Source organism: Haemaphysalis longicornis, unplaced genomic scaffold (assembly GCF_048455015.1).
Source record: "Haemaphysalis longicornis isolate Haplotype H1 unplaced genomic scaffold, Haemaphysalis longicornis Haplotype H1 scaffold_2, whole genome shotgun sequence".
In the NCBI taxonomy this organism is placed as follows: Eukaryota; Metazoa; Arthropoda; class Arachnida; order Ixodida; family Ixodidae; genus Haemaphysalis; species Haemaphysalis longicornis.
This window is the reverse complement of record NW_027526295.1, coordinates 235,600,469-235,627,968: the sequence shown is the minus strand read 5'-3', so window position 1 is coordinate 235,627,968 and position 27,500 is coordinate 235,600,469. Positions and strand designations below refer to the sequence as shown.

General features: G+C 44.6%; 1 protein-coding gene across 1 annotated transcript in view; it reads left to right on the top strand.

Moving 5' to 3' along the window:
• The window catches only part of LOC144167698 (protein 5NUC-like), a 54,143-nt gene that overhangs the window by 4,219 nt on the left and 22,424 nt on the right, over positions 1-27,500 (top strand). Inside the window, exons 2-5 of the mRNA XM_077696881.1 lie at positions 12,019-12,156; positions 15,380-15,605; positions 20,579-20,764; positions 25,104-25,304. Of these exons, the coding sequence (XP_077553007.1) occupies positions 12,019-12,156; positions 15,380-15,605; positions 20,579-20,764; positions 25,104-25,304 (751 nt within the window). The remainder of the gene's footprint in view (positions 1-12,018; positions 12,157-15,379; positions 15,606-20,578; positions 20,765-25,103; positions 25,305-27,500) is intronic.

Here is a 27,500-nt window from a genome sequence, read left to right as displayed (position 1 = left end):
CTGTGCTGCGCATGCGCGAGGAGCATTGGATTGGATTGGATTGAATTGAATTGTATTGGATTGGAAATCGTTTCAACAGCAGTAAGCACTCTCACAGGTGATTTACGGTAAGAACGACCGGCCCTGCTGCGTGGCTTTTACTTGAGGAGGAGGAGGAGGAGAAGGAGGAGGAGGAGAGAAACGTGTGTTGGGAAATGCAAAAACGTTTATTTCTCGTCGAAGCCAGAGGAGGCTGGGATAACAGGCATAGAAGGCCTGGCAGAGGTCCCAAGGAGGTTGAAGTTTTATACAACCTCCTTGAGAGGTCCTCAGCGCCCTGCAAACTGTGTCAGCACCATTGCAACGTCAGCAAACATTTCACACTGTATATCACAGTACCCCTATGGATGTATACAATCAAACAGAGCAATCGCTATCACCAATAGGGAGGTGGAGGAGGAATAGGCTCTATTGAGGCCATAAAAGAGGGGAATAAGTAAAAAAGATAAAGCTGCCAGAAAGAGAATAGAATGAATGAGGTGAGCAAAAAAAAAAAGAAAAACAAATGATTACAACGCAAAAGTTCACAAATAAGCCTGTCATCAATAAAAGTATGAATAAAAATTATGCATAAATTCAGAGAATTATCTACTAATGCGTAGCATTCTTATGCCGCCTGTATGGAGTATAAGTTTTTTCCAGCCAATTTTTTTTGTATATCCTGTCCGACCAATTAACTCCAATTGCGCTATTATAATTATTGCAGGTGAAACTTCCGCAAAATCTTCAATGTTGTCGAAATGCCATGCGTTATACATTTTGCCATTTTCTGTAATTTTTTAAATATTTTCTTATTTTCTAGTTTTGCAAACTTTTGCCTGACCAATTATCTCAATTTACGTTACTATAAGGATTACATTTGGAACTTTCGCAAGATCTCCATTATTATCGAAATTCAGGACGTTACGCGGTTCGACATTTTCCGTAATTATTTTATATTTTTCTTACTTTTTGTTTTTCAAAATTTTGTTCGACCAATTACGTTTATTTACGCTATTATATAACGATCACAGGTTGAACGTTCGCGAAATCTGCATTATTGTGGAAATGCCATGCGGTATACGTTTTGATGTTTTCCGTAATTTTTTATATTTTTGTTACTTTTAGGTTTTCGAAATTTCGCCCAACCAATTATCTCCGTTTACATTATCCTAACGATTACATTTGGAACTTTCGAGAAATCAGCAATATTGGGGAAATGAAGGGCGTTGCACGGTCGCCATTTTCCGTAATTATGTTATATTGTTCTTATTTTTTTAGTTTTTCGAATATTGTTCAACTAATTATCGCCATTTGAAACAGGTGAAACTTTCGTAAAATCTACATTATTGTAGAAATGCCATGCGGTATACGTTTTGCCATTTTCCGTAATTTTTTTACATTGTTGTGTTTTTTAGTTTCTCAAAATTTTGTTTAATTAATTATGTCCAATTATACGTTATTCTAACGATTACATTTGGAACTTTCGCGAAATATGCATTTTTGTGGAAATGCAGGGCGTTACATGCACCTGGCTGTGGGGGTACTGGGCAAAGAATGCGACGCATTAAAACGATTTATTGTGGGGTTTAAAGGGACACTGAAGTGATATGTAAACATTGCGGGATTACTTGCGCAAATTGTAGCCCGGAGTCCCCAGGCCATGTTACGACCACTCTGGGCGCGTTTACGCGATTTTATTTAGTAGAAAAATTAATTCGAAAATGCTGACCTCCTCTCTTTACGCTCGCCCATTTTCTGCGGCGTTTTCGTGTGACGTCGAGAGGAGCCGAGCTCGCAATTGGCTGCGCTACTGCACGGCTCCCCGGCCTTCAGACAGAGTCAGTCGGCCCAGCGTTTCGTCCGCCGGCCGCCGACGGGTCGTCGCAATTCGTTCGCTCAGTTGAAACGAAGCCAGGAATGTTTGTGAATGGAAGAATGGGCCTTTCTTTACTTGGTTAGTTTGTACACTGTATCTAGCTCCAAGCCAAGGCCGCTTCACACAAGCGCTGCACAAGCGCACATGCGACGCTTCGCTGACTGGTGCGCCAGTAGGAAAATATAAGGCCTCTTGAAGGCGGGAGAAGAGTCAGCGAAGTCAATATAGGTACTAAGGAAATAAAACCAACTGATATTTTTACCGTACAGCGTAAAAATAGGGTGCGGGAAGCACTTTTTTGCGCTGGGCGAACAAGCACAGCGGTCAGCAGCACGACTACGCATCTGCGAACGCTTTTCCGTCTACGAAATGCAATTGCTAGACGTGAGCTATTGTGGAAACTCGGGGGACGCTTACTGCACGAGCGCAATACAACAAATAGTCACCTAAGCTGCTTGAAATGCCAAAACTAAATAAAAGTGTAAACTTGTTGTACAATATATACCTTATATTACCAAGGACGGCGGAGCCCGTTCCGTGGCCGAGTGCTCTGAGGCGCTGGGTATGTTGCCGCAAGTGTTTTGCAAGTCATGAGTTCGGGTCCCCGCGGGTACGTGCTTTTTTTTTTGTAAGTTAACTTTTTCGTTTTCTGCCGATGTTTTCTACATTGAGTTCACCTTTTTTTGGGCCGCAACGTTCATGGCTCCACGAACTAGTTCACAGAACGCGCGCAGGCTGGCACTGGCGCGCTAGCGAGTTCTCGTTGGCGTGCTGTTGCCATAAGCACCGACTGCTTGCGGGCAGTGGGCAGAGGCCAGAATGAACAGACCCTTGGCCTGGTGCGAACACGCTTTTTACGGTACAGGCATGAGTGAGGCAAGCTCCAAATATGGGGGAAAAGCGCATGACATTTGGGTGTCTGCGGGTACGCGGAGGGCGTTCATGCACTGCGTAAGCCTCGGCTAGTGAATGCTACGATTCCAAGCCGTCCTGGGAGGCTTATCTTTATGCATTTTTACAGGTGACAACATGGAAGAAGCGCGGTACGATGATTACTGAGTTATTGAGAATGCCCATCCAACAACGCCACCGGTTGTGTTTTACAGAACCGAAACCGAAACCGAAACTTGTTTGGTTGCTCACCTTGGGCATCGTCCAATCACGGTGCGGCTCCTCCTAACGTCACAGCTTTAGTTGGTGCGGCCGCCGCAAACCGCGCATGGTAGTTTTTCTTCTTTCGCGCTTTGTAAAATAATTACCGATTTGTCAACCGGATAAACGATGAAAAGTGTGCTAATTTGAGCCAGTCTACGCAGTGCAAGCAAAAACGGGAGCTTGACAAATTCACTTCAGTGTCCCTTTAACGCGCCGCACAACGCAGGCAATTAGGCGCGCCGTAGTGGAGGGCTCCGGAATAATTTTGACCACCTGGGGACCTTTAACGCGCACCGAAATCTCGTACACGCGGGCGTTTTTGCTTTTCGCCTCCATCAGAAAAGCGGCTGCCACAGCCGGGAATCGAACCCACGGCCTCGTGTGTAGCAGCGCAACAATAAAAAAGCTAGGAGAGCACTTAGAGAACAGAAAACCGGAAATAATTACGAAAGAGGAAACAAGATTAATTTTAGAAGAGATGGTTTTAAAAATTAACGAATTCATTCTACAAGCATAAGAACAGACCAAACATCACGGAACACCAACACGATCAATCACGACAATATAAAAGATGGGATATGATACGGGGATGGAGCAGAAACGCCATGTTGGTGAGGCTTCCTCCGCACACATCTCCAGTCATTCCCTTCTTACACCATAACAACACAAGGAAACCAAGCAGAACACCAATAACACATAATCACAAACCATCAGGCGTAACAGATCTATATACCCGGTCAAGTCAGGTCACGAACAAATCATGAAGAACAAGACAAGATCTAAGAATCAAGAATCAAGTAAAGTTCAAGAACAAGAACAAACAAGACAAGACGTCCACCAAGGATCCAAGTCGATAGTGAAGATCAATTTTTAGAACGAAGTGTTCTTAAGGTTTAGTGTTTGTTATTTTTCTTTTAATTCTTGTAGAGTTTTCTGATTTTCCGTTTCAAACAAGAAAATTTTCCTTTCATGTTCAAAAAAAAAAAAAGCCCGCTTCTCCACACAAAGAAAACGTGGCATCTTCTCCGTTCCCTTCTCGACAACACCAATACTAGAGATAGCACCATGACAACACCAATACTAGCCAGGTGGGACCAAATTTCGGATGACTCCGAATAACACAGGGCCTTCTTCCCGGGTTTTTCGGCACCATTTAAAAATAAGAGGAGAGACCAAGGGCCGCCACGTCCCGCTGATGCGCTGGTGTTCTGTTTCACAAGATGGCAGATTAGATACGAAGACGAAGCAGCTCGAGCGGGAGCTGCCCCCGCGTGATGGCAGGCACCGATGAGATCATCATCATCTGTGCAGCGAGGATTGTCCATAAAGTTTCTACACCCTGTGTAGATCTCAATCTAAGGTAGCCATCTTGTGGTAAGAAATGCAATTGGCCGCTGAGCTGTCTCAATTAATACTCCGCGAACCATTTACTTGTCATAATTATTTAGTTCACAGTGGGACTGAGAACGTACCCGCCGCGGTGGCTCAGTGACTGGGGCGTTGGGTAGCTAACCTGGCTCGATCCTACCCGCGGGTGCCGCCTTTTGCATCGACACGTGCATCGACATTTCGGCGCATATTAAAGACCCCCAGGTGGTGCAAATTATTTCGGGGCCCTCCGTTATGGCACACCTCCAGCACAGGTGCAGCTTCGCATGTGAAAACACCAAAAAATGGAATTGATTAAATTATGAATTGCGAACGTTTCGGAATACTCATCCACGGTCAGTGCATGGGCGTCACGTATTTTATCGGAAGTAATAGAAACCGACAGCTCCTCTATTATTTGCTTCGACTTAAAATTTCCGACAGTGGCCGGCGGAGGCATGATGCATCTGTAGCAAAGCTATAAGCGGTAAAGGTATAAAAGCTCAGTCTCAGCCGATGGCTGTGCACCCGAATAAAGGGCAATGACGACGTCATTTCAAATCTCAAATAACGCGCTTATTGCGCAGCAATCCTCGCTACTTTCGACGCGCAGAAAATGTTCCCCTCCAAGCGAAGCACAGCGGGATGGATCGTCCGTTTAACCTTATGCAGAATGCGCGCAGCTATAGAATTGCATCGGACTTGCTTGGGTGGTTTGTGGTGTTATATGCGGGTGCCTGCTGCAGTGCAGCCGATTCTTTATTTACCTTAACCGTTATGCACACCAACGACGTGCACGCGCACATTGAAAATAGCACCAACTCCTGCATGATATGTGGGAATACGAGCAAGGAGAACGAAGACAAAGTTGGAGGCGTTGCGAGGATTACAACCAAGGTTTGTACAGCCGCAGTGCCGAGTTTTATCTATATCTGTCGTAGTGGTGATTCTTTTTCGCCAGTGGATGTGGCATGCGTTACATATTTCAAGTGGGATCATCTTATTATTCTTATGCCTAAGTTCGATCAACGTGCGGTTCAGGAATCTTGAAAGCAGCACATTTTACTTTTTGCGAGGTTTTATTCCGTTCTTTATTACCATTGGCCGTATTCTGAGTCTGTCCTCCACTCCATGTGTTTCCAATGCTTTTACATGTGAAAATCGCTTTCAAGGATTTCCTCGACTGGAGGCTTGGCTGAAGGAGGAATTCAGAATACCAGTGTATAGCTCATTCAACCACGCATGAAACTGATAATACAATAATTGAGCGCGGGCGCCGTCGCTTTGAATAATGTTATGTCCCGAGGAAGCCGCAGCGAAACCAGTATCAAGTGCCATATCTTGCACGCTCTAACGTTGAAAACTAACTTTATATTTAATGAATAACACTCAATAACCGTGGTGTAAGCATTTTTCAAAGGCCGAAATCCCCGTCGTGTTTAATTAATGTGGTGCTCTCACTGGCTACTATTGGGAACGTTCTTGAGAGCAAGAATATAACATAAAATGTGCAATTCAAAGCGACAAGTGCCTACGAGTTGCACTGGCCAGGTTGAGAGCACCATCGGTGCACTTAATTTGCCTGAATGTTTGTGGCCGCTTATTCTCACCTGATAATCTTCTGTACGAATATGTTCACCAAGAAATCTGGAAGCGGACAGTTTGGGTGGCCCTAGCAGAAACTTTTCTCAGTCGAGTTTATTTGAGATATTGCCGAACTAAGATTGATTGCAGACACATCGGTGTTTGTTGAAAGTCCTTTTACAACAAACAATAAAAGGATATTTCCGAAAACACTGTTTAATAGTCTTCAAATACAACTGCTACGAGAAAAACAACAAAAATATTAGGAGTCATTTCATTATGATAAATTGGATGACCAGCGAAACTCAGGTGACACAGAATTTTGAACAAAGGTACGAATCCTCGACGGGAGTCCTACAGTGACTAGCCATTCCCCGACGTCATTAAATCCCGGTGAATGGTGCGGAATGCGGGGGAAGATGCATCGGTGTGGAGTAGATAATCGCAGCATGACACCTTTACGGGGTATCGACACAAAATTTTGGAGGCGAGATAGCAATTCGAAGATAGATTGGTGTGAACACACATACATCATCTGCAAAATTTCAGAGTCAAATACAGCCTATAACATTTTTAAAATCAATTTTAAAGTGTGCGATACGCCACCGAGACGCCACCGGAGAAATGATTACTTTCCACAGTAACAAAAACAAGCCAGGTGCAAATACGGTAAAAAGGAAGCAATGGCGGACAACCGCCCGTGGATGAGTATGGTAGCGTCATCTGGGAAGACTGACGGCAAGTAAGGTTGTAGAGACGAATGACGCAATGGAAGTTCGCTTGAATACGCGCACTTATGACTTCATTGCTGACGTTCCGAAAACACACTATTTGGGTGGAGAATCAAAATTGATTAATTCCTCAGTGAATACGGCATCATTTGCTCTCGAACAAACGCTGGGGGCACTTGAGAGCAAGAATATAACACGAAATCTTTCAAATGAAACAAACTTGTATTTTGTCTGCATGACCCCTTTAATTAGAGGGACACTGAAGTGAATTTCTCAAGCTCCCGTTTTTGCTTTCACTGCGTAGACTGGCTCAAATGAACACACTTTCATCGTTTATCCAGGCGATAAGGCGGTATTTATTTTATAAATCCTGAAAGAAGCAAAAGTACCATGCGTGGTTTGCGGCGGCTGCACCAACTAACTGCAGTGACTTCAGGTAAAGGTGTTATGTGATTGGATCGTCGATGTCCAAAATTAGCGTACAAGCAAGTTTCGGTTTCGGTTCTGTAAAACAACATGCTTGGCATCCTATGTTATTATTGGATGGGCATTCTCGATATCTCAATATTCGCCATACCATGCTTCTGTCATGTTGTCGGTTGTAAAATGCCTAAGATAAGCCTATCAGGACGGCTTGGAATCGTAGCAATCATTAGCCGAGGCCTACGCAGTGGATGAACGCCCTCCGCGTTACCGCAGACGCTAAAATGTCATGCGTCCCCCCCCCCCCCCCCCCCCCCAAACAGTCATGCCTGTATCGTAAAAAGCGTGTTCGTGCCAGGCCAAGGGTCTGCTGATTCTGGCCTGTGCCCACTACCCGCAAGCAATCGGTACTTATGACAACAGCACGCCAGCGAGAAGTCGCTAGCGCGTCACTGTCAGTCTGTGCGCATTCTGCGAATTCGCCCGTGGAGCAATGAACGTCACAGCCCAAAAATGGTGAATTCAGTAAAGAAAACATCGGCCGAAAACGAAGAAATCACCTAAAAAAAATCAACTAAAGTGTAAGCATATGAATTCGTCTAATGATTGCACGCATCGGTCAGTGGCATGAATGTAGCAAGCTTGGCAAAACTCAAAAGACGCATGTCTCGATTTGTTTTTTGTGTGTGTTTTTCCTCTATCATAAGGGTTCGTTATCGACATTTAAAAAGTTGGCAGAACATGCATCATAAAAGGTGCGCACCGATTTCAGCGGAGCTGCCGGCAATTTCGACTCATTATGAGCGCGGCACCGTGCATGCCAAACATGCATGCATGCGCAAGACGTCAGCGGTCATCGGGACGATCTTTCGCGTCTACGGAGAAAACCGACAAACGCGGTGTACGCACCAAGACCGGGCGGGCGACTGACTGATCGCGCGAGACCGTGATGTCCCGCCAACGCGGAATACAGGTCTGCGCTTTGTAAATAACGTGATACGAGGTGGACTTTCAAACAGTCGCTTCATGCAACGTGGAAAGTTAAACCTGCCCTTATCGTCATACTTGCTTCGGCATAGTACGACGCGTGCTCGCTAACTGCTTGCATGCCTGTGCCAGGAGGCGCTCTCCTAGCCTTCAACTCAGCGTCCTGGCTAATGCTGGTACTAGCGCCACATCCTCCCCTGGTGCGCCTAGGGAAGGAAGGAAGGATAATACAGTGCATGAAAGGCAGGGAGGTTAACCAGGTTACAGTCCGGTTGGCTACCCTATACAAGGGAAACATCAGTGCGTAGTAACTATCAGAGCAGCGCCACCGCCATGTTGGCCATGGAAGCGTTATAACTGCCATGACAACCACGCGAGTACAAACATGGGCCGCAGAACCACGTTTCCAAGTGCCCACACTATGAAGCAACACAAAACGCTTGGATTAAGCAACCCCGTTGTGTCCATGCACTGCATGGCGTTCTAATACTCATAAATAGCTGGTGCTTCTGCCAGGTGTACGGTGTTAAACTACTGCTCTGTTAAAGGGGCCCTCAAAGAGATTTTGCCGATTCATGGATGTTCTATTCCTAACGCGGAGATGCTCCCATGAGCGCGATGCACGTTCCAATTTAAGTACCCCACAAACGGTCGTTGGGCACACGGTCAAACAATAGCAGCACAAGAGCTGACAGCATGCTCAGCCAACGTAAAAAAAGTGTCATCTGCATGGCTGTAAATATTTGGGTCATTGAAAATCGCGCAATCGTTAAACGTACATCACTAAAGCCAGAATTAAAGGACGCCGAGAAGTTCTTCAGTAGTTCCCCAGCGGGAATAAAGTTCGTCATTTTGCCCGTGAAAAATATATTTTTAAATGAAAGAAACAAAGTTCAGAGCAACATGCTGGCCTGGCGGGACCCGAATGCTCGTCTTTCTACCTGTGCTCGTTTAACAAGCCCCTCATTTCAAATTCGCATGAACTACATGCATAAAGAGAACCTCAGTGTGTGTGTGTGTGTGTGTGTGTGTGTGTGTGTGTGTGTGTGTGTGTGTGTGTGTGTGTGTGTGTGTGTGTGTGTGTGTGTGTGTGTGTGTGTGTGTGTGTGTGTGTCAGTCTGTACGTGTGTGCGTGCTATGCATGAAATTTGGGTTTAGAATTTCAAACGAAATGGGAAATACGGGGCATTCTTCACAACATTGCACGACGACGACCTACTGCATACCATCACCTCCATGTGTGCGAGCGTGCGTGCGCGCGAGTGACAAATAACTGTTCAGGGTAGTTTTTTTTTTATTGCGGAAGTTTGCTAATCAGCATAAGGGGAAACTAAATGTATAGATACACGCCGGATTCCCGAAGGAATCGGAGCAGGGGGCCATGATGTGGTCCTTGTATCCACGCCATGAAGTCTGGCGGACGTCCGGAGCGCGGGCCGCAGGTGGCGATGTGCACAGCGCGTAGGCTTTGCAGAGCAGGGCAACTCCACACCAGGTGCTCTGCTGTAGGGTAGTTGGTCCCATGCTTCTTTGCATATATTATGCAGTGGCACAAGTCTACACGCTCTCACTTTTGTATACTAATAATGCGTGAGCTGCTGTTGCAGTGAAGTGTATTTACTCCTACATGGCAGTCCGTACGCTGATTTCTTCACTGCAATGACGACGAAAAACTATAACACGTCTGCCACCGAAGGATGGTGCCCCTCTTATCGAAGGCTATCAAAGAATTTAGTTTAAACTTGTTGCCTGATCGTGGACACCAGTACGACAGCGCTATATATCAGCGCTATGTGGAACCGATAGCGTTGCAAAGTTTTCGACCAAAAACATTTGTGTGCGATGCACGCATTTTTCTACTGAGAGACAAGGTAACCACTGCCTCCAAGCATTTATTGGCAGGCGGTTCTATAGATCCAGCACCGTGCCAGGGGACGCCAGCGTCTACGATACGATGACGTTCAATCCAAGCCCCTGTAATTTCTCTGAGAACATTGAACATTATTTGCTTAAATAATTTGAGGGACGGATAGACAGACAGTGGGGCATGCCAAAATTGTATTGTTTACTTAACTAGATTGAAGGTATATCGTTTCAACTACACAGCTATGCTAGTACTATAGTGTGAAACGAGCGCAAGCCGTTTTCTCAGCGTCCGATTCCGCAATAATTTTTTTTCAACCATCGCATACTTCGTTTAGGTACTCATTATCTGAACAAAAAACAAGTCGTAAAGTTTACCACTTCAGCCGGGCGTTCCACGTCGAATTCCTCCACAAAGAAACGCAAGTCGATAGGATTGAACCTTTTACACACACCCTACTCAATGAGCGGTCTGTTCCGCTTGCGTTCCCTATTACTCTGTGCTCGGTGCCTCGAGGCACCGGGCACAGGAGATCTCCTAATTCCTCCGTTTCTCGCACCCTTCTTCTTTCCCCGGGCTCCAGAAAACTGTCTCTGAAGGCGGAACACTCCCAGGGAAACCCCGTGCTCTCACCTGTAAAATACATCGGGATTAGAAACGACTTCGCCAGGCCGATAGCACACACAACAAAGAAATGGATTGCTGGCCTGGTGTGACTGCTGTGTTGCCTGCGCTAAAAAAGAGAAACGGGGCACACCAAGGCATGCGAGCGAGTGATTGACCTTGCTGTAAGTACGGGTTGCAACAAATATAGGAAAGCAGCGGATATACAGTGAACCTTGCGAGGGGGAAAAACCCTCCTTGGAAGAACCTGCAAGCTTGATTACACGCAGTTCGAGCCTATCTTAAGATATATATGGACCAATTAAAGGCATATACTACCTTTTTTTACTGGCAACCCACTTTTTCCTGCCCTTTTTACACCTTGAGTTATAATAATAAACTCAGCTCAAAATAATTGGTTATGAAAACGTTTTTGCATTCGACGGAACATTAACTACTTCAAACAAGCGCCTTAACATGTTCCCCCGTTTGGGAAGCGCTTTCTGTCGAGCCCTTTGGGATTACAGAGTTTTCATGACTATCGAGGGCAGCCGTGTTTAATGGGTGGTAAGGCAACTACCACGAATTCTAGCCCATATCCATCCATCCACGCCTGCCAGAATGACAACGGAGACAGCGCGCACCGTGGTTGTAGCAGAAACCGTTGGAAGACTCTTGGTTTGGTGCAAGCAGTCTTACCTTTCGGAACCTATGGGCCTCCAAGGCTTTTGATACAGGATTAGAGTCATTGTATGGTGATTGTGTCTAATGGCGCAGGAGCTACTAGGCCAAAGAGCGCCAAAAAAAGTATATTGTGTCTGATGCGAGTTTAGAGCCACTGTAACAAAATGGAATGGCATGCTGGTCGATTGCTAGCTATCAAGTAACGTAACTGTTTGTAGTCAATCAGCAAAGCGCCTACACTTGGCCTGCATATACTAATTAAGAATTCCTTGTGCGTGCAAATCGGTACTTATGGCGCCTTGTGGCAAGAAGAGACGTCAGGTTTGGAAGTCAACAGGGAGCACGGTTAAATCTTGTCAAACGATGATTCAAAATTTGTGAACTAGTTGCGAGAAAAATGTGTAATGCAGAATGTTAGCGCAAAAATAAAATTATTGTTTAAACCTTTTACGTGATGGATATTTTGTCCCACTCAGTATACGCGAATATCTGTCGACATCTTCCTCCGGTTAAAGCGAACACTGTTTGCAGACCAAGACGTGAGGAAAATTCTTTTCGTTTATTTTCATAGCGCGTTTATTGATGGCAAATTGGCTGCATAAATTTCTTTTTTTTTAATTATGTATACAGGACTTTACCGAAATCGATTGGAAACTCCTTTAAGCTATTTTTGACGCTGCTTTAATGCTTGCTTTATTGACATGGCTCTTTCTTCCTACCAGGTCAAAGAACTGAAAAAGGACTATCCTGGATCACTATTCCTCAACGCTGGAGATTTCTACCAAGGAACTGCCTGGTACACGGTGCTAAAACACGAGATAATATCGGCCGTTATGTCCAAAATGGGCTATAACTACGTGGTACAAACACTTTCTTCATATCCTATTTGTTAAAAACTGCAATTTTGTCATTGCTATTCGCCCGCACTGTCAGTACATTTGGCTCATGAAACGTGTGACACGCAACTGGGGGTCTAAAAGTTGCTTTTCGACTTATGGCAGCCCAGATCTCGCTTCTATCGCAGTTACATTTCTTCGCAGGCAAGCATAAGTGAATTAAAAAGGCAAGAAAAATCATCGTAGATTCAGTGGTGGATCTCTAAGAATGCCTGAACATCTCGTCCGTCTCCCTCGCGAACGTAAGACTCGGCCCAATGCGCATCTTGCGCCGGCTTGCGTCCGCGTCTTGCGTTCCTTGCCCGTCTCTCGTAAGTCCCTCGTATACCGTGCCGCCGTGTTTTTCGCTCTAACCATCTCAGTGGTATTTTACCATCGCAGTGGCATTTGCTGCCGTTCGCCCTTTTGTTGCCCACCAGCACCGGCCTGTCGTCACCGTCATTCTCGCTCCTCCCTGTTTTGCCCCCCTTCACTGATTGCAGACTCGGCTGCACAACGCGTACAAATGGTTGCGGGACTCACAAGATCCATCGAGGCACAGGCAGCTGGCGCGCCGCGCTCCCGCTTGCCGTATTCATGCCAACGTGGCCAGCGAAGGCAGCTCTCTCCGCGCGCTATCTTCACTTTGTTGGCCTGTGCTCTTCTAGCCCTCGCCCTGTTGCCATAACGGCGCGAACATGAACAGAGTACCGCTAAGATTTTGTTGACATGTTTAATCTATTATTGGCGCAATAATAATCATTGAGAGGAGACTGCCAGCGCATCACGTATAGGAACGGACTGAGACAGAAATTGTTCGGTGGTAAAGATCGCTTCAACCATCAGAAAAGAACAGCCCTTCCACAAAGCGTTGTTTTATTTTCAGTGATGAAGAACTGGCTCATGGCTTTAAAAAATGAAGGAAGCTCACATATAACGCTTGTGAGACTTGAAGGTAGCGAAGCTGTACGTAACCTTCACGACCATAACGACGGCTTTAAGTACACGACTGCAGTCTATTTGCTTCTTCTTCGCCGACGCAACGATTTGCACTACATCATTGTTTATCTAAGTGTGAGCTTCCTTCATTTTTGTTAGAAGTGACAATCATTGGACATCACCTTGGAGGGTCGTACGCTATGACGTGCCTTTTTCGTTCCGAGCAAGTGCTGTCACGACCACAGCGAACGCTGCAGTCTTTTTCTTTTTTTTTCGCCAATCCTGGCCAATCTCCTTAAGTGGGTATAGTTGGCTTGACAAACATGCGCCGGGGACGCTGGGCGGTCGTCGCGAGGCACGCACACACAAGCGCTTGGCATTTATTGGTTTTGTTAACTGCCAGGCAGTCACCGCGATGCACGCGGTCACGTGCGCGCACTCGGCAATTTCTTGGTATTTTTAACTGCGGACATGAAAAATTACGATGTGCCAAACAGCTTCGCTGTTAAAACGCAACAGCGCGCTTAAACAGAAAGTCTAGCAAGAAAGAGCTCTGGATCTTCAGTTCATATATACACCGCTGCAAATGTACGAACTTCCCTAAATAATGTTTCACCGGGAAAAGTTACGGTAACTCTGACAACGCTTTCTATCATTCGGAATTGATGTTGCTTTACAAATAAATAAGCATTTTATTTGAAGTCAGCAAAGATGCCTGTCTATCCGTCTGTAATGCTTGATGAGTGCCACGTTTTCGCCAAGTAAGAAAATTCTATCAATGAAGCCCGTAGGTACTATTCATACGAGCGCTTATAGCCGCTTCCCCCCTCCCCCCTACACACACACACACACACACACACAAACAAGTCTTTATAGCAGTGCCTTCGTGTATAGTAGCGAAGCCAACATTGAACATACTCGTTGTTCAGCGTTTTTTTATAGATACACGGGGTTTAATAGATAGAAGTGTTTAATATACGGCCCTAAGACGCTGATATTGTTATATAAAGACTGTTACATTTTCCCTAAAAATATCTTTCCAAAAATGCTTTTGTGTAATGTAGAGAAGCCGACTTTCAGAGGCTCATGCGTTTAGCGAAGGCATATTACGCCTTTTTTCGAGAATTCCCGCTCGCGTGTTCCTGCAATTTTTCGTTGAAAATCCTTTAAATGCTTCGGTAATGTCACTGAAACCCATGCATTCAGAAAAAAAAACTGCATGTCAGTGCGGGACATTCTGCATAAACCACCTCAGGGGAAGCGGCGTGAGCATCCGCGCGACGTACAGTTCTAATCCGATGCATCGCAATTCTGTGGAATGTGATTAATGAGTTTTCTGGTCACAAGGCTCTTAAAATAATGAACAGAAACAAAATGCCAAATTATACAATTTATTATATGAAATGCTTAGCAACGATGGCCATGTCGTTTGGGGTTCTTTAGTAAGGTATCAGTTGTGTGGTTTCGTCATTTCGAAAAGCGCGGGACGGGGTCTTACGCCTTAATATCGTCACAGGTCGATTATAGTCAGCAAGAGTAAGGGGAGAGGACCTAGCGGGTACATTTATGTCGTCACTGCAACGTCTCACCTTGTGAAGTAGTTCCACCCAAATGCAGGAATTAAATTTATATTTCATTGAATCTTGCGCATACACTACGACACAGACGAATTGTAAGAATCGTAGGCATGTGGCATTAAAAGAAACTGGCGAAGCTTGCACTAAGTCGCGCAAGGCTTGAAACACCGAAGCTGCAGGATTTCTTTCTACGTGAGCACTGAAAAACACATCACCACGCCCTTGTACAGGTTTGAAATTGTTTATTTACATATTCCATCGTCGCTTTGCATTGTGCCAGTAGTAATCATCGTCATATGCATCGATATTGTCGTGTTCCTCATGCCAAGCTTTGCATGTGCGGTAGCTCTTGACGACAGCTGGGGTGCAGAGGCGGTGGTGCGTGCGAGCACGACGCATGCGCGGCGTTCTTGGAGTCGCGTCGAGGTTCTGTGGAGCAGGTGTTGGGCCAGCTGTGGCGTTGTTGGTTGCTAGTCGACGCGAGCTCGGAGTTTTCGCCAGTTTTTCTTTGCTAAAGCCACTGCGCGAGCCTGGGATGCTCGGTGGTCGCCGCGAGGCACGCGCTCACGTGCGCTCGGCATTTTCTTGGTATTTTTAACGCGTTACGCTTTACGCGCCACATATTACGGACAGCTACAACAGCTCCACTGTTAAAAGAAAAATAATTAAACTATTTATTTCCCCTGTTTCAGTGCCTTGGAAATCACGAATTCGACGATGGGCCGGCCGGGCTCGCTCCGTTCCTACAAAAAATGATAGAGGCCAACGTAACAGTTGTGAACTCAAACGCCGACTTTTCGCAGGAGCCTGCCTTAAAAGATATTCCTCGAACAACATCAGCTATAGCCGAAATCAACAAAACAAAAGTGGGGTTCGTCGGTGCAGTGCTTCCCCAAACGAAGTACCTGTCGTCACCCGGTAAGCAACAATGACCCTTGAATATTCCCGCATGAGCTCGACGCTGCAATAAAGTGAACGCAGTGAAACAAATGCCGCGGTCACCTTAGTCATTGTGCCTTTCTTGGCAAACACTTAGTAGGATGTAATAACAAGCATTGGTTAGGAGGCACTTGTGTGTATTTCGAAAAAAGAAAGGTATCGTTGTCACAAAAACAAGCATAAACGAGATCCTACTGGTATTTCTTAATGCTAAGGGTTTTCTAAAATTTTCAATATCGCCAGGTAACAGAGAGAGAGAGAGAGAGAGAGAGAGAGAGAGAGAGAGAGAGAGAGAGAGAGAGAGAGAGAGAGAGAGAGAGAGAGAGAGAGAGAGAGAGAGAGAGAGAGAGAGAGAGAACGATCTTTAATGAATTCGGACGATATTCGCCGGCCTAGCATGCCTAGCTTGCTACGCCAGACGGCTGTGGGGGCAGTGATAGAGATGATGGAGATGATGTTGAAGAAGATGAGCACGAATGCGTTCAGTTATTTAAAGAGTCTGGTCTGGGCATGTGTGTTGCAGATACGCGATCAAAGCTTTTGTATCCCGTAAAGCATGTTTGAGACATGTCCACGGACCTAAGACGTCCTTCAGTTGAATGTCCACGGAAGCGGTAGTTCCAAATACACTGCAAGGGACACTCTTTGCGCACTAAATAGAGGACACTCTTGCGCAAGGGACACTCTTAGCGCACTAAGCGGGCGCTGTAGGTTTTCTCGCACGTCGCAGTGTGGGCAGAGTGCAGAGAGGGTGACGCAGACCGTTTCAACTTAAATAGGAAGTTGCGCGTCTACCACATTCAGCCGCATGTGATGTAGAATTGCTTTTTCCCGCTTTGGCAGTTTGAATTTGCAGTGTGGATCAATAGTAGGGATGTGATACGCCAGCCCAGGTTGAACGCTGAATGCTCCTTGCTACGCTAGATGCAAGAACAAAAACGTCTGTCCTGGAGAATGGTATGGATATTTACGGTGCTCGATGGTCATGCGCGATAGATAGATGCAGCAATGTCCGCCTTCACATTGCCACTTATCTCACAATGGGCAGGAATCCACCCGACTGCCATGTGATGGTGTGCTCGTAGAGCTTGGTGATGTAGGGCACGTATGTCGAACACAATCTGGTCTTTTGGGAATGACGGTAGACATTGAAGTGCAGCCCTGTAGTCTGTGAAGACAGCGCACCCTTGCGCGGGCTGCTTAATTATGTGAGCGAAAGCCACCCGCACAGCCGCAAGTTTTGTAACCGTAGTTGACGTTCTGTGGCTGAGCATGGCCCTGATGACAGTATCCACACCCCGATAGTGGATATTGTGGATGACACCAACCCATCAGTGTACAGATGAGTGTAAGTAACAACAGCTCGCACAGACACGTCCCGGATTCGCTCACGGTTTTAATGCGGCGCAGCATTCTTTGCCGAGTACCCACACAGCCAGGACCGTGTAACGCCCTGCATTTCCACAATAATGCGGATTGCGGGGAATAACGTAAATGAAGATAATTTGTGAAACAGAATTTTGAAAAACCAAGAAAAAAAATTCCCCCGCACCTCCCCGAGGGGGATTGTGAGGATGCAGAAATGCATTGGGTGCACCGATGAGTGTGATGCCATTAATGGCGGAGAGAGAGGCGAGAGTGTGAGCGTAATCATTTATTTTTTTTCTTTTCCCACACCCGTCATTTCCGCTTCGTTATAGAGAAGCGTCTTCGAGACCGCGTTGAGCGCAACCGCCAACTGCAGAGGATCGTTCACGTCAAAGTCGTCGGGAATCGTTTCGAACTCACCGTCAATACGTCGATGGGCACGTTCACCGCCTGTCCCTTGATTCCAAACTGACCGTTGCCTCGAGTCAGCCGCCTGATGCTCATGAAGGGGAGTCGAGGCGCGATGAGCCGCTCTTCGACCGGGTTCAGATCGGGAAGATGCGCCGGCCGAGGAGGATAACGGTAGCCAAAACTCACGCAGCCCTCCTCTTCGCAGCTTTGTCTTCTTCTCCTTCTTCTTCTTCAGCGGTTCCCCTACGGGAAGATGACGATGGAGGTTGAACGCGAAGCTATCTCGTGATGGATTGTTTGGTTGGCCAATCCCTAGGGGCATCATGCCACAATCATCATCAGACGCGCTGCGGACGCCGGCCAAAGTACGCAAGACAACCCCCGGCTCTAATGCATTTCTGCATAAAAGAAAATATAAAAAGTAGGTAACATGGCGAACCGTGTAACGCCCTGCAGTTCCACAAAAAGGCAGATTTCGCGGAAGTCCTACCTTTAATCGTTTTAATAACGTAAATTGAGATAATGGGTTAACAAAATTTTGGAAGTCTAAAAAATATAAAAAATATAAAAAATCGTGAAAATGGCGAACCGTGTAGCCGCGCATTTTCACAACAATGCAGATTTCGTGGTAAATCCACCATTAATCGTTATAATAGCGTAAATGGAGATAGTAACTGGTGGAACAGAATTCTAAAAATCCCCCCCCCCCCCCCAAAAAAAAAGGAGAATACAAAAAAAGCGAAATTAACGAATCGTGTAACTCCCTGCATGTCCACAAACATGCAGATTTGGCCGAAGTTACGACCTGTAATCGTTATAATAGCGTAAATGGAGATAATTTGTCGGACAGAAATTAAAAAAGAAAACTAAAAATTTGGCTGCAAAAAAGTCACACTCTAGACAAGCGGCATAAGAATGCCTCGCATTAGTAGATAATTGTCTGAATTTGTGCAGATTTCTTTGAACGTCGTCCCTCTGATCGTTCCTTCACTTATCACAACACACTCTACGGAAAGAGCGTAAGGCGATCAGATAATAACTACCTTCAAACCTTCTCCGCATGTCATGCACGTTTCTAGCAGAAATTTCTTCCTCTTTTCTTACAGCGAAGGTGTTCAACTCTGGCTATTTGTGGTATGCTCGACCCGCACGCATTCCCAGGGAGAGGGGGGAGGAGGTACCCGATCCGGGAAATGTGCGCAAATCAAAATCGGCTTCGGGAGAGGACGTTCAGCGAGACGGTTTCATAATACGAGGGGCTCCATAGAACGAGCTTAAGCTCGGCAGCAGCGGAGGTTGCCGTTCACGCTAGTACACAGCCGATGGAGTAAGGGAGCGGAAGAACGCAACCAACTGAGCGTATACAGTGAGAAGCCGAGGTATTCACAATCGTCGTTAACTCTCCTATTACACAACGGCAGGATCGATCCGTGGCGTAACGCGTAGGAGACATACCGAAGTCATTCGAAAGCGCGTTAAAGCCTATCGCAAAGGAACGCGTCGCAAGCGGCCGGATTACAAAGCCCTTTGACAACGCGAGACGGAAGCAAGGAGCCTCAGGCGCCTGGACATTCGAATGGACATTCAACTGGAGATTTAGGACGCTGTACATACAACAGCCCATAAAGAGTGCTCAGGTATCTTCCCACTCAGGGGCGGATCCAGGGGCCTAATTTGGGGGGTCCATAGTGCTGATGGGACGAGGGGAGAAGGGGGCAACCAACCAAAATGTCATGATTTGTTCTAAGTTGCACACCAAATGCTTTTTTCACCCAAATATTTCAGACCACCATATGACCAGTTAAAAAAAAAACTTCCTCCTCGCTGCCGCTCTGATACTCTTTGAAAGGGAAAAATAGGGTGTGGGGAAAAGCGATTACCACAAGTGAGTGGGGCTTTGCTTGCCGCGGACAGCGATGGTCCCTGCAGTGATCTAAAAATTAGGAGTTGCGAAAAATAAGTGTCGAGGGGTGTGTAGGGAGGGAGGTGGATCAGTTAGTGGCTTTGAGGGAGCCTCCTCATCCGCCACTGCTCGGACTTTTCGTCCTCTTTACATTTGATTATCAAAAGAAGACGGGGCCCACCCCACCAGGTGCTGTATCTGCAGACACTTAGACTGGCTAAGCTAACAAACACATTTCTCCAGTTGACTTGTCGACGCAATTTAGGGGCGGTAAATGCTCTAAATTTTATCCAATGTCTTACCTAAGAATTAAAACTATTTATTATACAGCTGCCATTTTTTATTGTCATAAAAAGCAAGACTTTCTTTTTCCAGGATGCAATGCCGTATCCTGCCTTTCACGCATTATCGCGCAGATATAAGCAGTTTCTTCGGACTGGCAAGAGTACCTTCGTGTTGCAGCGTTAAGCACGCAGTACATTTTGTGTGTGTATCTGTTCTGTAAAATATTGTTTGCTAAAAAAATGTAATATCTAAAGCTGACGTAGAAGTACTTCTCTAGTTTAGGTAATATCAACCCCCTTCGAAAGAAAATCTTGTTCGGCTTAGGCGCGCTTCGCAAGAACACGAGATAGCTTGTAGGGATTTACGATTTACTGAAAACAACGAGGACCGTTCACTTCTGGTGAAAATTTGAATGAGTACAATGCTTGTTTATGAGTACATCTGCGTAACTCATGCAGAGATTAACCAAAAATGTTTCCCTGGATTTCTAATAAAACGTTTTTTTTTAGGTTTCGTAACGTTTGGGATAGCGTGTGTGGAAATAAGTATTTCAGAAGCTGTTTTATTAAATACTTGTGAATCGAACAAGGGGCAGATCTAATGCTTTTTCTATTTTTAAATGATGTGATGGCGATGGTCCAAAGGGTGATCCAAACACGAAGGAAAATATGTTAACGGTGAGTTAATATAAGAATCATACAGACAATCATTAAAAATGTTCTTGGGGTTCACACCTCCTCATCCTAACAGCAAAGGCTGACAACATGTTTAGGAGCCTTGGCAACGCCTTGTTAATTTCAATTTTTTGAGCTTGAACTACGCAATGTATTGTATGTTGCAGAAAAAAATACTTTTATGATGCTCTAGCTACAACCTATAGTTGCACAAAATTAATATATGATGTGTGTTCTCTGCCCTGGTTCATGCAAGTAATGAGTGTTATGGCGCAAAACGCAATTCATTTCAATGTTTGTATTTTTTACAGGTCTAGTGAAGTTCGAAGACGAAGTACAAAGCTTTAAACGCGAAATAGAGGAACTCAAGAAAAAAGATGTCAACATAATAATAGCGATCACACATTCCGGATATCCTCGAGACAAGGAAATAGTTAACGAAGTTACAGATATTGACCTTCTCGTTGGTGGACACACAAACACGTTTCTATATCATGGTACTAACCTTTTCAGAGTCATTTTTATTTTAATTTATAGCAAGCACGAAGAGATGTAGTTATTGCGACATCACATCACTCCGATTTGATTTGATTGATTGTTTGATTGATTGATTGATTGATTGATTGACTTATTGAAGGACAGATAGATTGATTGACTGATAGGTTGATTGATTGATGATTGATTGATGATTGATTGATTGATTGATTGATTGATTGATTGATTGATTGATTGATTGATTGATTGATTGATTGATTGATTGATTGATTGATTGATTGATTGGTTGGTTGGTTGGTTGGTTGGTTGGTTGGTTGATTGATTGATTGATTGATTGCCGGTTGACTCGTTAGTCGATCAGTCGATCTAAATTCATGAATGTATGATCAGAAGTGTACGCGTGGAAAAGCCTGAGCGCAGCCTACGTATGGCGAAAGGCAGCTATAGGCTTAGGTAGCACTAGTACTTTTCGCAATTCTTTTCCGCACACCTCTCTGCCCCGTTTTTATAGCCAAAAGCTTTAAACTGGCCTATTTTCTTGGAGGCACAAAAGACTACGTACAGCGTATTGTTATTCCAGGCATTTTATTTCGTTTTTAGCTGGTTCAAAGGAATCCGCTCACCTATACTTAATTTGTCATATATATATGCCTGGTTTTGTGGTGGAGAACTTCGTGTGAAAATGTAAGTGGTGACATCAGTTTGTCTGCCTAGAATTTTGACAGTTTTCTTAACTGTCCATTAGTGTACTTTACATCCTACTTTTACTGGGCAATGAATTGTACAATAAAAAACTAAGTACAACATTTATGAATGCATTAGGCTTGCTCATTATATTAAGATGGTGAGTGTAAAAAAATATTTAGACAAATACTTTTTCAAAAGAGAGCTTCACACAAAAAAGTACAATAGCTCGCCAAATTTGAAAAATTTTATACAGATGAAGTTGATCCAGAAGCTACGCTATATAAAATATAACATTTATTTTACATTTACCTCCTCGGGAAACTGTTCAATGAAAAATATACCAATTAACTTGAAACCTCAATTGACATCTAAAACTGTAAGAATTTAAACATTAAAAACTGGCAGTTGAGCTTCCCTGAGAAAGTCGTCATGTACATGAAATGCAAAAACAAAATTTCCGACCGAGAAAAACTGAATACAACTCGTTGAGCGCATGTTCACCATTGTCAGTACGAAGTGAAAATAGGCTAACGGCTAGAGAATCCTGCAGCCGAGACAGCATATGTTTAAAAACCTATCTTTGTAAGATCGATACATGTTTAAAGTCAGTCTCAAATGTGCGCAATGGCGCCAATATCAACACTCGGTCACTATTAATATCAATATTAATACCTGCACCACCCATTCTCCAGTAAAGGGTGTACAATGGCCCGCAGATTTTACCCTTATATCAAATCGTAAGGAAACAATCTCAATAATTTCAGCGAATCCGCCTTGTTGGGGCAGATTCGCGATAAAATTCCTGCAATAAACAAACACGAATTTGTCATCACTTAGTCCTGGTTTGTCTAGGAAAGTATTTCACAAAACAGGGCACATTCTTGCTTTCGTGCACTGGTCAGCCCCTCATATGCACTGATACCCACCGCGGTGGCTGAGTGTCTAAGGCGTTGCGCTACTTGAAATGAGGACGCGTGTTCGATTCCTGGCCCAGCGCTTTGGTTTGCTGGTGGATGCGAAAAACAATAACTGTGGCATATGCTAGATTTCGTTCTACAGTCATCTATCCCAAATGTTTCGCCCTAGCCTGCAATAAAACTGGCAAGTTTGAATTCCACCTTTTTTTATTTATGTCCAGTAGCCCACCTCCACTGTACAACGCAGAGCCCTTGTCGATTTTTTTATGAAAACCTATATAATCGAACACTCAACGAGACGCTACGTAGTTGGGGAAAGAGGGCCTAGCATGGTAATTTTTTACTCCATGAGCTCAACACCAAATCACGGGATTTTTGCCTAGAATTATTTGTGATGTATAGATGAGAAATGATTGATTGATTGTGGGGTTTAACGCGCCGACACAACGCAGGCGATGAGGCGCGCCGTAGTGGAGGGCTCCGGATTAATTTTGACCACCTGGGGATCTTTATCGTGCGCCGAAATCTCGTACACACGGGCGTTTTTGCTTTTCGCCTCCATCAGAAAAGCGGGTGCCGCGGCCGGGAATCGAACCCGCGACCTTGTGCTCAGCAGTGCAACGCCTTAGCCACTGAGCCACCGCGGCGGGTAGCCCTAGGATTTAAGGGTAGCACAGAGGACGTTAACTTCAAGGCTGTCAGATGACGAAAAGAAGGTGAGAATGCTGGTGAACGAAAAGCAGAGAGGGGAATATTACCTAGGACAGCTACCACATGTAACAGGAAAAAAATAAGTATTTTGTGCGTAATAAATTTTTTGTGTTTACCCTAAGAGCAGCGCTAGTATTTAAGAGTATAAAGCGTAGGTATATTCGTTTTTTTTTGGTCAAATGACACGTCATCACCACGCTACAAAGGGGATACCAATAGCAATCATCATTATCAGCAGCATATTTTTTGACTTTGTCAGATCAGTTTCACGCAAATTTTATTTTACTATTTTTATTCTTCTTGGTTTTTCGACATTCTGTCCAACACATCATCTATATTTACGCTATTTACTCTATTATTAGCGACTACAGGTGTTACTTCCGCCAAAGCTGCATTTTTGTGGTAGTGCAGATCGTTATACCGTTCGCCGTTTTCGCTATTTTCAATTCGTATTTTGAACATTCTTATGCGGACTTCTTGTATTTAATCTTCGGCTTTTTGGGGAGACGTATAAGGTGCATTTTTTTCAGATTATTTTTATTAAAAAAAACCTATTCTTTATTTCTTGGTTTTTAAAAATTCTGTCCTTTCAATTATCTCCATTTACGCTATTACAACGATTAGGTGTTACTTCTGCCAGTCTACATTTTTGTGGAAATGGAGGGCGTTACACGCTTCGCCATTTTCGCTATTTTTATTCGTATTCGAACCGCTTTTCGGACTTTTTTTTATTATTCTTCGGTTTTCGCGGAAGATGTATAAAATGCATATATTTTTTATTTTGTCAGGTCATTTTTATAAAAAATGTTTTCGTTCTATTTTTTATTATTTTTTTATTTTTCAAAATTTTGTGTGTGCACTATTAAAAAGATTACAGGTGTTTGTTTAGTGAAATCTGCATTTTTGTGGAATGTCAGGGCGTTAGACTGTCTTGCCGGCTGAAGGGGGGGGGGGGGGGGGGGGGGGGGGGGGGAAGGTTACCGGGCAAAGAATGCTACGCATTAAAAGGCGCGCGATGGACATCAGCCCTTGCAGATTGATTTATTGATTGTATGGTTTGTAGGCGCGCCGTAGTGGAGGGCTCCGGGTTAATTTTGACCACCTGGGTATCTTTAACGTGCACCAAAATCTCGTACACATGGGCGTTTTTGCTTTTCGCCTCCATCAGAAAAGCGGCCACTGCGGCCAGGAATCGAACCACCCGCGACCTCGTGCTCAGCAGCGCAACGCCTTAGCCACTGAGCCACCGCGGTGGGTAGGGCTTGCAGACCGACTGTGACGATTGTGTCACATGCCTCGAACAAGTGTGCAGTGCTTTCCGGCGTCTCAGCGCCAAGACTTTCTTTTCAGGGTGTCTGGCGTCGGTTCCTCACCAATTAATCTCACGCCACGGTAAATGTCTCGGCATATGAACAGTTGTGTTGCAGGTGTGCCGTTCGCTCTCGCCCGAGATAGTATTTCGCATGCAGGGGAGTAGCAGAATCATCGGTTCTCGCAGGAAATGAACGTCTCGTCTGCTCCGTGAACGTCGAGTTGCATAACAGTCGGACGAAAATAAACGGCTTCTCACCACTGTCGTTGATTTGATGCCGCTGTAATCGCATCTGCCGGAATGTTTTTCAACTACTCCACCGACTCCACAAAAGCAGAAACCGTCTCTTCATATGCTTTCCTATGAGTGCTTACGGCAAAGTGTGTAAAATAATGTCCAGATCATAACCAGCCTTACTTTAAGCCAACATTGCAACGTTGATGGTCTATGCAATACTGTTTTACTTCAATTCAGTTTAATTAAACTGTATTGCTTTTTATTAAACAACCGCAACAATTATGGTTTATAACATTTAGTAGACAGAACGCATTTAATGTGAATTCAAAAAGTAATTCTCCAAAGTATGCGAAGCATTGTACTTGTAACCGCCATCGTTATTGAGGCAATTGGAGCAGCGTGATGGTATACCCCTCACCCTGATGTGTTATGTTTCAATAGTTTTTCCAAGTTCTGTGTACAAATGCTACGTTTCAGGTACTGGTTATCCCAAAGAAAATACGGTGGAAGGAGACTACCCGACCGTCGTCAAAAGGAGCGATGGCAGCGTTGGCTTAGTTGTGCAAGACTACTGGTTCGGAAAGTTCCTGGGTTTTTTGCGAGTTGAGTTTGACACAAGCGGGCATGTGGTGAGCTGGACAGGAAATCCGATCCTGATGGACAAATCTATCAAAGAAGGTAAGATGTGCACATATAAACCAATTAAATCTAGGGGATTAAGCTATTGAAGGGTCTTAAATAGCCCTATTTTTCTTCAGGCTTAAGGTGACCGCTGAAAGAAAAAAGGAAGCGAGTCAATTCAAGTCTCTTTATTTCAAACAAATTTTGCTGGAGGTGCCCCATGAGAAAAGCACTCATAGATCGCCGAAATGTGCCTTGGGTGTAATAAATGATAAAGCTCATGGATATATATATATATATATATATATATATATATATATATATATATATATATATATATATATATATATATATATATATATATATATATATATATATATATATATATATATATATATATATATATATATATATATATATATATATATATATATATCGTCATCATCATCATCATCACCACCCTATCTACGCCCACTGCAGGGCAAAGGCCTCTCCCATTATTCTCCAATTACCTCGGTCCTGTGCCAACTGTGACCAATTTATCCCCGCAAACTTCTTGATCTCATCTGCCCATCTAACTTTCTGCCGCCCCCTGCAACGCTTGCCTTCTCTTGGGATCCACTCTGTTACCCTTAATGACCAGCGGCTATCTTGCCTTCGCATTACATGCCCTGCCCACGTCCATTTCTTCTTCTTAATTTCTACAAATATGTCTTTAACACCAGTTTGCTCTCTGACCCACTCCGCTCTCTTCTTGTCCCTTAACGTTACACCTATCATTTTCCGCTCCATTGCCCGCTGAGTCGTTCTCAATTTAAGTTGAACCCTCTTAGTGAGCCTCCAAGTTTCTGCCCCGTAGGTGAGTACCGGTAAGATGCAGCTGTCATACACTTTCTTCTTCAGCGACAATGGTAGGCTGCTATTCATTATCTGAGAATGTCTGCCATATGCACCCCACCCCATTCTGATCCTTCTAATTATCTCGGCTTCATGGTTGGGATCTGGGGTCACAACTTGGCCTAAGTAGATATATTCGCTTACCACTTCCACTGCCTCGCCACCTATTTCAAACTGCTGTGCTGTCCCGAGGTTATTGATCATTACTTTAGTTTTCTGCATATTAATTTTCAGGCCCACGGTTCTACTCTGTTCGCCCAGTGCGGAAAGCATGCTTTGCAATTCGTCCCCCGAGTTACTTAGCAAGGCAACGTGATCAGCAAATCTGAGGTTACTGAGGTATTCTCCATTAACCCTTACTCCCACCTGTTCCCAATCCAACGTTCTGAATACTTCTTGTAAGCATGCTGTGAATAACATTGGAGAGATTGTGTCTCCTTGTCTGACACCCTTCCTTATAGGTATTTTACTGCTCTCCCTATGGAGGATGATGGTAGCTGTAGACCCACTGTAGATATCCTCTAGTATTCTTACATAATGCTCATCTACACCCTGGTTCCGTAATGCCTGAATGACTGCTAGGGTTTCGACCGAGTCAAATGCTTTCTCATAATCTATGAAGGCTATATATAGGGGTTCAGTATACTCAGCGCACTTTTCTATCACCTGATTGATCGTGTGAATATGGTCCATTGTTGAATAACCTTTACGGAACCCTGCTTGTTCTTTAGGTTGACTGAAATCTAAGGTTGCAGAGATTCGGTTAGCGATTACCTTGGTAAATACCTTGTAGACGACTGACAGTAAGCTGATCGGCCTGTAATTTTTCAAGTCCTTCATGTCGCCTTTCTTATGGATTAGGATGATGTTCGCGTTCTTCCAAGATTCCGGTACCATTGCGGTCATTAGGCATTGCGTATACAGGTTTGCCAGTTTTTCAAGTACAATTTCTCCGCCATCCTTCAAGAGGTCTGCTGTTATCTGGTCCTCACCAGGTGCTTTGCCCCTTTTCATTTCTTTCAAAGCCTTCCTTATTTCTTCGGTCGTTACTGGTGGGATGTCTATCTCCTCTGAACTGCTGTCTCGCTCGGCATTATCCTGTATGTCCCGGCTACTGTACAGATCCCTATAGAACTCCTCGGCCACTGTGACTATTTTATCCCTATTTGTGATGACATTGCCTTGCTTATCCTTAAGTGCATACATCTGATTTTTCCCCACGCCAAGACGTCTCTTCACTGCTTTCAGGCTACCTCCGTTCTTTACAGCGTATTCGATCCTCTCCATATTATACTTCCGTATGTCAGCTGTCTTACGCTTATTGATTAACTTCGAGAGCTCGGCTAGTTCTATTCT